At 43.4% G+C, this 13,087-nt stretch overlaps 1 protein-coding gene across 7 annotated transcripts in view; it reads right to left on the reverse strand.

Moving 5' to 3' along the window:
• Window positions 1-837: 837 nt before the first annotated feature.
• dip2a (disco-interacting protein 2 homolog A) overlaps window positions 838-13,087 on the reverse strand; it is a gene marked incomplete at its 3' end in the record, with an annotated part of 179,329 nt that continues 167,079 nt past the window's right edge. For all 7 annotated transcript variants that reach the window (XM_079618917.1, XM_079618920.1, XM_079618919.1 and 4 more), the window contains 4 exons: window positions 8,323-8,397; window positions 8,011-8,185; window positions 7,641-7,764; window positions 838-2,630 (listed from right to left, as the gene is read on the reverse strand). In XM_079618917.1, the coding sequence (XP_079475043.1) occupies window positions 2,378-2,630; window positions 7,641-7,764; window positions 8,011-8,185; window positions 8,323-8,397 (627 nt within the window). The remainder of the gene's footprint in view (window positions 2,631-7,640; window positions 7,765-8,010; window positions 8,186-8,322; window positions 8,398-13,087) is intronic.

A 13,087-nucleotide genomic window follows, 5' to 3' on the forward strand; every position in this document is an offset into this window, starting at 1 on the left:
TGCTGATTGGTTGTGTTCACGCCGCATTTTGACTGGATGACTCCACGCAGCATTCTATTTTAACCGGCATTTTTAAAAATCTATTGCAGTTCGTGGCTTCATGCGCGAGAGTTGTCCATCTGCAAACATGGAATTTAATTATTTTTTTTAAACACAGCTGGACCGACGACGAGGTTACGTATTTGTGTAACAGGAAATTTTCTGCGCGTTCGTCCCAGCCATCTCACATTCATGTCTGCAATACATCACAAACACAACTGCAGCACAATTTTAATCTCCTCCATAGGGCCTACTTATTATAAATGTGGTGCTCAAAACTGATTACTGTGCGTCGCAGACTGGGAGGAGCAGTATAATCTTCCTGGTACTTTAGACCGCGGTGTAAACGCAGAAAGCAACCGGTCTGGGGCAAAAAAAGTTCCTGGGAAAAAAGTTCCTGGGACAAATTGTTCCGGGTAATTTCGGTGGAAACGCGGCTTATGTTCCACTGAGACGATCAAGAGGATCTTTTCAAGTAACAATGCTGATCTTCTTTTTTTTATCTGTTTAGTACTGCTACCATGGATTCTAGAATTTCTTAACTCTTTGTGATCATGTTTTGATTATTCTAAGTCTGCTTCTCTTCTTGCTTACTGTTATAGCCTATTTAGCATTTATATTATTGTATACTGGGCATTCTTGTAGCAAACAGTAGAGCAATGCCGAGTTAATGGGTTTGATTCCCAGGGAAAGCATGCAATAAATGTATATCTGGAATGCAATGCAAGTTATTTTGGATAGACATGTCTGCAAAATATGTATTCAAAATGACAATATAATTAATTTCAATGCCAATAATTTAAAAGCATAGTTTTTATTAAGAAATATTAACAGAAGTCAAAAGCTGTGTCAACCAAATATTCACTAAATGACAGAACTGCAAATAAAATGAACATTAACAGTCACACAATCATCCTGCAATACAGATGCTGTATGTGCAAAACCATTTCTTGAGTCTATTGCAATATAAAATATTACATGAATAGTGACTCATGTTGTTCTCCTTACTGTGTGATCAAGAAATGAAACTTCAATTTGAGCAGCATCTGGTTTCCTCCATGCCACTGCAAAAACCATGCCAAAAGTGTTCATATGTTTCTGGTGTTCCAGTAATAACTTATTACACAAATTCTGTACATAATTACAGCCGGCATATCGCCTATCCTTTACGTAGTGAGCACAATGAAAGAAAGAAAGCATTGGTAGAAGTGGTCTATACAGTGCTGGCCAACGCGGTGTACAGTGCGTCTGAAAATACAAGCAATTATCACTCTTTAACACAGTAATGAAAAGAAGAATCAAAAGCCCTCATCAGCAGTGGTCAGTTTTTCCTGAAATACCGGTCCCATCTGTTAGGTATGTTTTAATGAATTCGTTTTCAATCAGTAATATGTAGGCGACTAAAAATGTCACCTTCTGCAGGAATATAAGACTACTCGTGAATGGTTATACGGTGTACAAAAATTAAATAAATGACAACTGCTGTAAATAATGTAAATTTGAGTAGAAATATTTTTCAGATTGGGACTTGGTTACCTGAATAAGACTCTTCATCTATACACTTATTACCCTGATTCCTATCCTGCACAGTCTAAAAGCTCACACATGAATGAGTTTAATGAATGGGGAAATACAAATTACAAACAATCCACAGGTGTATGAAAATATTTAAGGCCCATGTTGAAACACTAGCTGGGAATGCATAAGCTTGTGAATTCGTGGAGCAGCAAATCCACAGCACACCTTCAGTACTGCTTTCTTGAAAAAAAAGACTCTGATATCCATTTCCTTATTGCCATTCGGTCTCCGGATAAAACATTTATCAAAGATTTGCGTGTTGATGAAAATGAACCAACCAAACAAAACTTGGGTTTGTGCATTTTTTACAGCTACAACTGTAATGCTGTGAAATGAAATGCATTACATATTTTCACATGCCCTTGAAAATGCAATGGTCCTAGAATCTGCATCCTGCTTTTGACATCAGGCACTCCTCTGCCCATTTGGGCCGGTCCTCCTCACACACAGGGAACATTCAACACGCATGTGTCATACGTGCAGAACGAGTGTGCTTGAATAAGAACTGAACTCAATTGTATCGCTCAAGAAAACAGGAGATGAAATCAAGTCATTTGCCCTGACCACTGAATCAGAGTTTTATTTTCAAGGCATTCTGACAGTTTGATATAAAAAAATAAACTGCATAGCTCCATCAAGGAATCTTCATTGTGTGTGGAGGAAGAGGCAAGACTGTCCGAACTTTCCTCTAATGCTTCCTTTGTAAATTTGCATATGCAGAGTTTTCTGGCATCTGGTTCCTCCTCCACATTACACATTCTCACATGTTGTAGGCCACGTATATGGGATCCAGCTGGTCGGCGAGAAAGCCGTCCCGCAAGTGCATTCGCTGCTTCTCCCCTCTGGAGTTGATAGGAATGACTCCAGGGTCCACAACCACAACAACCCCTACTATGAGATAGTGCTCTTCCAAAACCACATTGGTCACCAGGGCAACAAGGTCCAGGGCTTCCTGTTCTGACCCCTCAAGCTCCACGACCACCACCAGTAGATTAGTCCATGTGAACACAGCACTGAGGAGAGAGTAAACAGATGGGAGACGTATTTTATTAGGTAGAAAAAGCAGATTACATACACTGCAAAACATGGCTCTTGAAAAAAAAGAAAACAAATCTAAGGGTGAATTCAGGGGGATTGGGACACTTTTTGCCATTGAGATAACTTGTAAAGTGAACCTGAATTCACTCTACCAATGGAACAAAATACTTAGTGAAATTTCATAAAGAAAGATATTCATACTGATGATTCAATCTTCAGGAAGTCTTAAAAGAATGCTTCCAGTTAAATTAACCTTGATCAACAGCATTTGTGGCATGTGGTCGATTATCACAGAAAGTATTTCAAAGACAACAGAAGTAATCATGAAATTATTTATATCATATATCATATAAAGATGTACTTAAAGGGTTAGTTCACCCAAAAATGAAAATAATGTCATTAATGACTCACCCTCATGTCGTTCTAAGCCCGTAAGACCTCCGTTCATCTTCGGAACACAGTTTAAGATATTTTAGATTTAGTCCGAGAGATTTCTGTCCCTCCATTGAAGCTGTATATACAGTATACTGTCCATGTCCATAAAGGTAATATAAACATCATCAAAGTAGTCCATGTGACATCAGTGGGTTAGGGACCGTTTGGTATTTATGGAATGGGCCACCGGAGGAAAATAAGGGAGGGTCATGCCTTTTTATTCTTTGTTGAGGGGAGGGTCATCCAACTTTTTTTAGTCTAGGGGGAGGGTCACCCAACTTTTGTATTCATGAAAACAACAAACTTTCAAAGTGGCTTGTTTTGTGCATATGTTTCCATGTAGCTCTTTGTCTTGGTCCCCCCATAGCTAGCAGATGGGTCTGACCCAACAAAAATCAGACGCGAAAAATGGAAAGATCAAGTCCAGTTTGGCGCTGTGTGACAGTGCGCACGCGCTCAGAAAAAGTGCATCATGTCAGAACAGAACGCCAATGAAATGTTTACCACGAGCAAATAATAAACTTTTGTGATTGCGAATCACAAGCAGTGTCCTGTGAGTGTAACTCTACCGCTGCATGTGATATGTAGCCTACGTCGAGTTTGGGACTGAGGCGCCAGAACTGCAGTTGATAGATGTGCGCTGTAACACGATAGGCTACCATATTTCTTCAAAAGCAGATCGTGGAGATATTACATCATCCACGATCAAAAATTGTGATATCGCATAAGCACAAGTATAAAACGACTGTTAGGCTATCATGTCTGAAAACAAACACAAATGATGCGTGCTACTGTACATTGGGGCTGTTTACACCTGGCCACTTCATGCGTTTTCTCAGATCGGATAGCTATCTGATTTATCAAAACGATTCCATTTACACCTGGTGTGGTCGCATAAATGCGTTTTTGCAAAACGGATTTAAATCCTATCTTCAATTCTTCAAATAGTTTGCACGTTGCTCATCTGCAGTGATGCGTGTTGCAGTAGCGTCGTCATGTCTGGCTATAACATGACATATAGCCTATAACACGCTCTCACGTTTATTTTTATTTTCTTACATTTTTTGGGAGGAGTACAATTTACATATGTGGTTTCCACAACCAGATGCATTTACACATGTCCAGTTTTGTCGGGAATGTGGCCCAGACCTCCCCTGAAGTGGTTTGAGCGATCGGATTCAAATCCGTCTCGAATGCGTTTCGGAGGGCATTTATACCTGGTCTTTTTATGTGCTCATTTTTTTATGAAAATAAAAACGCACGCTATATTCAAGCTATTCTACATTGTTTGCGTGGATATCATTTTTTTAATGGTGCGTAAATGTGCATGTCGCGGATGAGACACTTTTACAGCGTGCGTTTCCCTCAGTCTATAAATGAAGCTCGGGCGCACCAGATAACACGTCATCAGCGTCTGAACGCCATCAGCGTAACTGTGAAGGATTGACAACAGACCCGGGAGAGAATACAATGCTGAATAAAGTCTTATTTTGTGTTATTTTTGGACCAAAAAGTATTTTCGATGCTTCAAAAACTTCTAACTAACCCACTGATGTCACATGGACTACTTTGATGATGTTTATATTACCTTTATGGACATGGACAGTATACTGTATATACAGCTTCAATGGACGGACAGAAAGCTCTCGGACTAAATCTAAAATATCTTAAACTGTGTTCCGAAGATGAACGGAGGTCTTACGGGCTTAGAACGACATGAGGGTGAGTCATTAATGACATTATTTTCATTTTTGGGTGAACTAACCCTTTAAGTCCTGCTTAAGTGGGTCAAAGCTAAGCTAATTGCATTTAATATCAATTTAAAAAAACCTTTTCATATAATTGCAATTAACATTGAATTGAATGTCAAGTGTCTGAGAATATTACATTGAGTTTACACTAGGCTACTATTTTAAAGTAAGTACTCTTTTTAAAAGTATGCTAAAGTATCTTTTTCACAAGGGATGGTATCAAAGCGTCTCGGTTATTTATGTAACCTTCGTAGACTGAGAAATTGGGATCACGCCTGAGAGCTTTCCTGAAAGCTTGCCGAGACGAGGCCCCGGCCGTTCAAGTGGTGGTACAGGGGTTGTGATGACCTCCTTCAAGAAACAAGGTTTACATTAGTAACCCGAGACATTCCCTATTAGTCAGTCACGTTCAGTGTTACATCAGGCAGTTACGTGGCTTGTGAACAGATTTAAGAATTGGGATCCCAATAGAAAACGCCACAACCACTGCCCATTCCCAGCGTACCCTTACCCCCCTCAAACGCAATTTGTAGAAACGGTCTGTGTCGAGGTATAATCGAGATATGAAAGTATGCATCCTTCAGGTCAATTGCTGCAAACCAATCTTCAGGGCACACGTGAGGTTGTTTTCTGCGTTAGCATCTTGAACGGAAGCTTGATAAGTGCCCGATTCAAGACACGCAGTAACCCACCGGCTTTCTTGGGCACAATGAAGTACGGTCTGTAAAACCCTGACCTCAGCTTGGCTGGAGGGACCAGCTCTACTGCGTCCTTCGCCAGCAGGACCACAATTACCGCATGCAGGACATGAACATCCTTGTCTGTCGTAAACCGGACGCCGCTGAACCCGGGGGGTTGCCTCCATTTCTGGCTCGCTGATCTCAGAGTCTTTTTGCCGGCCGCTTGGATGACTTAGCGATGACAGAGACTGGCTGCATCGCCTTCCTGCTGGCAGCTCAACATTGCGGCTTGGGTGAAGGCTGTTGCTGTGGCCGCTGTCATCTTCTGTGACAAGCAGGCGGGGGGAGAGCCCTAGACGGACGGGTGTTGGCAGCAGCATCCAGCGGGGCAGGATGTGTTTGATCGCCTCCGTCTGCTTTATTACGGCCGAGAACTGCTGGGCAAATTTCTCAAAAGTTTCACCGAAGAGGCCGGCCTGGGAGATGGGGGAGTCGAGAAAGCAAACTTTGTTGACTTCCATATTTAGCGCTTTGGCCTGAAACACTTGCTGGAGGGCCATCACGTGCAGGGTGGAGATGGCCAGTCCAGCGGCACTGTAAGCTTTGGCAGCAAACGCGGCTAAGAACTTGCTGGCCTTGGATGGGAGACGGGACCAATCGTGGGACCACAGCCTGCGATGCGAAAGAGGAGTGGGAGAGCAGCGGGGAGTGAAGCAGTAGGAGAGCCGAATTGGCTCACTGTGGGGCAGAGAAACCAGATCGGGAAATAGCAGAGGGGACTCCACATTTTTCAAGGCATATGAGTCTTGAGTCCAGGAAACTACTGCATCCAGAAACACACAGGTGGAATGACATCTTGAAAAAGATGCAACGTCACACCCATGTTTACTCTTTTAGAAAAATGTGCGTTGAAGTACCTAGGGACTTATCTGTGCAATGCTCTTTAATTGAATGTGACCTCTGCTTGAACGCGCCGTCACACCAACACTGGAACAGCTTCCCTCTTGTTCTGCTTACTCAAACAATGATTGAAGAGCAGAGTAAAACAACTTCTGCTCGGCTCCGAAGCGAAAGCTTGATGTGAGGGTTGCATGCTGCCTTATATACCCATATGGACGGGGAGTGGCTTGCAATGCAAATCTCACTCGCCAATGTGCATTGGCTTGTTTTACCAGTCAAAGGTGATTGGGCTCTCAGGCGAGATTCCAATTTTTCAGTCTGTTCTGACGTGACTGACTGATAGGGAACTATCTTCTTATCAATGTTAACTTAGAGCTGGTCCATTTGTGTGTAAGAATACGTGTTTTGGTGTGCTGTGCGTTTGACTGGCCAACAATAATTATGTTGTATGTTGCTTTGGAACATTAAGATGACAAAAATACCACAGCATATGTTTTGTAATATGAGTATAATAGGTAGGTATTGTAATAGGAGTAAACATTTTCTGTGGTAACACAAATACTGTAGATCCATGTTTCTTATCTCGTCTTTAACTCAAAAGCAAAATTGCATTATTAAAGGAAGTTTTAAGGAAAAGTAACTTTTACTTTTGCAATATTTTTGCAAGTCAAAGATACTGATAACCCTGTAAAGCAAGGGTTCTCAGCTCTGGTCCTTGAGTTCCAATGTCATGCAGAGTTTAGCTCCAACCCTAATCAAACACACCTGAACAAGTGAATCAAGGTCTTCAGGATTACTAGAAAGCTGCAATTTGGTGCTGTTAAACCACGGGCTGAAGGTGGACGTTTTTACAATTATACTAAAAGACTTTTACTTGCTATACAAGTCTTAACTATCATTCAGACGACAAAAGGCATGTACAGTAGTAGATTGTGTGTGAAAGGTTTTTAATCAGGTTGGTAATTTTATAGGCCTTAGAAATGTGTGTATCAGATACAGTAGGCTTTATAGAGCTAAGAATAGTATTTTTAAGCTAGTGTCATGGATGAACTGAAAAATTAAAAAAAAATCTAATTGTCTAATGTAATAAACTCTATATTACAGTTAAAGATTAAATATTAAAACAATCTGCTGTAATATTATTAGTTACGTAAAAGGTTTATCCATTAAAACCCAATTCTATGAGGTACAAGGAAAACATTTAAAAAATACTGCTTACCACTCTGCAATGCTCTTGTGTGATCTTATTACAGACGTTTCAATATCAATGGGATGGTAACGCATTCCTCTCAGCTCTAGAGTCTCATCCAGAGATCCAACCACATACAAGGCATCATGTCTCTCTGGAATAATATGCAAAACATCATTCATTTATTGAATGACACAACTGATTGTTCTTGCTGTCATTACTGATGTGAGTGCACAGCAAAAATGAATTAAAACTAAATAGAAAATTTAGCTATTAAATTTGTCAGGGTGTACATCGAATCAGCTTTTTATTGAGAATAATTTTAAATAGAAAAGTCACCTCAGAAATATCCTGAAAAGGGACACTAGTGTGTTTGGTTTCCATCTCATGTATACAGTACCTCCACTGGCATCTGTGAGTTCTGTACGCCGCAGGAAGCCGAGGTATCCGGTGCGAGCCCAGACCGTCTGTGTGTCACCGAAGCTGAGTCTGGTGCTGAAGTGGTCCGCATGCAACGCCTCTTCGCCATAAACCGTATAGTAACCTGTGGCATTATGGGGGCTGCTCACCCAGATCTGTTTTTTTTTTTTTTTAATACAGTCGCATCAATTCACTACACATTACAATACATAATACAAATACATTTTAACAGGCTCTTCTGGTAACATGCCACATGTGGTTCTCTGCATTTTGTGCCATATTTGAAACTCACTTCTCCCAGATGAGAATCTCCTAGAGGTCCTTTGGTCTCTGTGTTGGCGATTATAACCTTCACCCCAGGCAGAATCTGTGTGTGTTGAGAAATATGATAAGTTTATATAGTATATAAAATCTGTAACACTTTATTTCAATTGTCCACTTTAGACATTCTACTGACAATAATTAACTTTGCAACTACAAGTCAACTTATACTAACCCTAACTCTAACCCCTAACCCTATAGAGAAGAAGGGCTGATAAAGGCATCCTGATAGGCTCTGTGGCACCCGAATGAGCCAGTCAATATCAGCATATAACATACATCATACAACATCACGTTTGTCAGGGAGGGAGAAAGACCTCAGGTGAAGTGCTGGGTCTCAATTGGGCTGTTAGCCTCAGCTCATGACTGGCTGTTAAAGGTCGATCTAGGGAAGCAGTTGAAGTTTCCAAATCACATTACAAGGACGTCACGCAGGCCAGACATATGACTGTTCTAAGCAAGTGTTGGAACTCACTGTCCCCTGGGAAGACCGGATGGAGGAGGCCCATGAGCGTAACAGGGGGAAATATCTTGAGGTGGTAGAGGGATGTAGGAGACATGGTTGGAAGGCCCATTGAGGTTGGCTGCAGGGGCTTTGCAGTCATTACATCGGGCATTCAGTGTCACGAATTCTAAAGGAGGGAGGACCCAGATGCAGAATAATCAAGGGGTGTTATTTATTGACAACAAAGTAACAGCACAAGATAGGTGAGGCAGAGCACACAACTGGAGAACAGGTTTGTCGAGGGCACACAACTGGAGAACAGGTTTGTTGAGGGCACACAACTGGAGAACAGGTTTGTTGAGGGCACACAACTGGAGAACAGGTTTGTTGAGGGCACACAACTGGAGAACAGGTTGGTCGGGGCACACAACTGGAGAACAGGTTTGTCGAGGGCACACAACTGGAGAACAGGTTTGTTGAGGGCACACATCTGGAGAACAGGTTTGTCGAGGGCACACAATTGGAGAACAGGTTTGTTGAGGGCACACAACTGGAGAACAGGTTTGTCGAGGGCACACAATTGGAGAACAGGTTTGTCGAGGGCACACAACTGGAGAACAGGTTTGTTGAGGGCACACAACTGGAGAACAGGTTTGTCGAGGGCACACAACTGGAGAACAGGTTTGTCGAGGGCACACAACTGGAGAACAGGTTTGTCGAGGGCACACAACTGGAGAACAGGTTTCAGGGGTGCAAACACATGTATGGTCAAAAAAGAGAGAGGTAATCGAAGCCCTCGTCCCGCGGCAAATATCCGGTATTACTGCTATTTCATGAAAACAATTTCACCTGATGATTTGAATAGCTCTTTTTGTAAAGAATTAATAATTCTAGGATGATTGGGGTAATTGTGTAGGGTAGGACTAGTGCATCTGCATAGAAACTAATAAACAAAATACAAATATGAATACAATAAAACACAAATACACGAGAAATAAAGCAGTGTTTTATGTTTTTCAGGTAAATTAACTGTATTAAGTATTAATACAGTTTATCTTTTGACAAAACGTGATTTTCTCTTTCTCTTTTGTTGTTTGATTAACTTTGGTGACACAAACAGCTGCAGGTATATTGGGTGCTGTCCCTTTAATTCGAATGCACGTATCTAATACTGGTAATGACACGCATCCGTTTTGACTGCGTTTACGGGGAAACTCGTTGAGACGGACACTGGCTTATTTTTTCGTACACATGTCTGTTCAAACACAAATAGATAAGATAGAAAAGGGAATTCGGTGTTCACGAACTTCACGTGCTGTCTGCGACTGCGTGGCTCTGTGCGCCGACAGACCATCTACATTTGGATTTTAAACATAATATATCCTGATACAGCAAAGACAACGTCGGCAGTATTGACGGTAAAATAGGCTACAGAATATTTCGTTCTGTAACGTTAGGCCTGACGGGCAATATTTGAAAATCGATAATTAGGCCTATTTTTTTAATTACAATTATATATGCATTTTTCAAAACCGAGAGACATTCAAGCATCAAAATGTAATTTATTAATATGTATTTGCGCCTTCTATTTTGTCTGAAAACTTCCAACACTCTTGCGTGTCGCGTGAAAAATAGGCATCGGTTGCGGTTCTATTTCTAGCACGCGGTTTCGGCGCGGCTCGAGAAGTGTGTGTGTCACACAGGCAGGGCCGGCGCTCCGTACACGCACTGCGCGTTGTGCTCTAACCAGTTAACATGAGAGCCGACATAAAAACGGACACTCCACGCCACGCAGAGAGAAATGTGATGCAGTCAGTGGCAGATCCAGAGTGAGACAGAAACACTAGTGGTTCACGCTTGCGCACACACTGCTGGTTTGGCGCGCAGTGTTCTGATTCGCTTATTTCCTATTTACTTGTTGGTGGACGCAATCCAGAATTACTGTCGGTTAAATTATAATCAGACCCTCTCAACCCCCCCCCCCCCCCCCCCCCCCCCCCCCCCCTTAAAAAAAACTCTTCGGATCTGCACGATTCACACAAGTCACCCAAACTGACGTGAAAAAAGCGGGAGGCGCCGAAAAGCGCGCTGTTTGCACCCATGAGGTTTGTCGAGGGCACACAACTGGAGAACAGGTTTGTCGAGGGCACACAACTGGAGAACAGGTTAGTCGAGGGCACACAACTGAAGAACAGGTTTGTCGAGGTCACACATCTTGAGAACAGGTTTGTTGAGGGCACACATCTGGAGAACAGGTTTGTTGAGGGCACACAACTGGAGAACAGGTTTGTTGAGGGCACACAACTGGAGAACAGGTTTGTTGAGGGCACACAACTGGAGAACAGGTTTGTTGTGGGCACACAACTGGAGAACAGATTGGTCGAGGGCACACAACTGGAGAACAGGTTTGTTGAGGGCACACATCTGGAGAACAGGTTTGTTGAGGGCACACAACTGGAGAACAGGTTTGTTGAGGGCACACAACTGGAGAACAGGTTTGTTGAGGGCACACAACTTGAGAACATGTTTGTCGAGGGCACACAACTGGAGAACAGTTTTGTTGAGGGTACACAACTGGAGAACAGTTTTGTTGAGGGCACACAACTGGAGAACAGGTTTGTTGATTGAGGGCACACAACTGGAGAACATGTTTGTCGAGGGCACACAACTGGAGAACAGGTTTGTCGAGGGCACACAACTGGAGAACAGGTTTGTCGAGGGCACACAACTGGAGAACAGGTTTGTCGAGGGCACACAACTGGAGAACAGGTTTGTTGTGGGCACACAACTGGAGAACAGATTGGTCGAGGGCACACAACTGGAGAACAGGTTTGTTGAGGGCACACATCTGGAGAACAGGTTTGTTGAGGGCACACAACTGGAGAACAGGTTTGTTGAGGGCACACAACTGGAGAACAGGTTTGTTGAGGGCACACAACTGGAGAACAGGTTTGTTGAGGGCACACAACTTGAGAACATGTTTGTCGAGGGCACACAACTGGAGAACAGTTTTGTTGAGGGTACACAACTGGAGAACAGTTTTGTTGAGGGCACACAACTGGAGAACAGGTTTGTTGATTGAGGGCACACAACTGGAGAACATGTTTGTCGAGGGCACACAACTGGAGAACAGGTTTGTCGAGGGCACACAACTGGAGAACAGGTTTGTCGAGGGCACACAACTGGAGAACAGGTTTGTCGAGGGCACACAACTGGAGAACAGGTTTGTCGAGGGCACACAACTGGAGAACAGGTTTGTTGAGGGCACACAACTGGAGAACAGGTTTGTTGAGGGCACACAACTGGAGAACAGGTTTGTTGAGGGCACACAACTGGAGAACAGGTTTGTTGAGGGCACACAACTGGAGAACAGGTTTGTTGAGGGCACACAACTGGAGAACAGGTTTGTCAAGGGCACACAACTGGAGAACAGGTTTGTTGAGGGCACACAACTGGAGAACAGGTTGGTCGGGGCACACAACTGGAGAACAGGTTTGTCGAGGGCACACAACTGGAGAACAGGTTTGTTGAGGGCACACAACTGGAGAACAGGTTTGTCAAGGGCACACAACTGGAGAACAGGTTTGTTGAGGGCACACAACTGGAGAACAGGTTGGTCGGGGCACACAACTGGAGAACAGGTTTGTCGAGGGCACACAACTGGAGAACAGGTTTGTTGAGGGCACACATCTGGAGAACAGGTTTGTTGAGGGCACACAACTGGAGAACAGGTTGGTCGGGGCACACAACTGGAGAACAGGTTTGTCGAGGGCACACAACTGGAGAACAGGTTTGTTGAGGGCACACATCTGGAGAACAGGTTTGTTGAGGGCACACAACTGGAGAACAGGTTGGTCGGGGCACACAACTGGAGAACAGGTTTGTCGAGGGCACACAACTGGAGAACAGGTTTGTTGAGGGCACACAACTGGAGAACAGGTTTGTTGAGGGCACACAACTGGAGAACAGGTTTGTTGAGGGCACACAACTGGAGAACAGGTTTGTTGAGGGCACACAACTGGAGAACAGGTTTGTTGAGGGCACACAACTGGAGAACAGGTTTGTTGAGGGCACACAACTGGAGAACAGGTTGGTCGGGGCACACAACTGGAGAACAGGTTTGTCGAGGGCACACAACTGGAGAACAGGTTTGTTGAGGGCACACATCTGGAGAACAGGTTTGTTGAGGGCACACAACTGGAGAACAGGTTGGTCGGGGCACACAACTGGAGAACAGGTTTGTCGAGGGCACACAACTGGAGAACAGGTTTGTTGAGGGCACACAACTGGA

This window comes from Phoxinus phoxinus (assembly GCF_949152265.1).
Source record: "Phoxinus phoxinus genome assembly, chromosome: 7".
Classification (NCBI taxonomy): domain Eukaryota; kingdom Metazoa; phylum Chordata; class Actinopteri; order Cypriniformes; family Leuciscidae; genus Phoxinus; species Phoxinus phoxinus.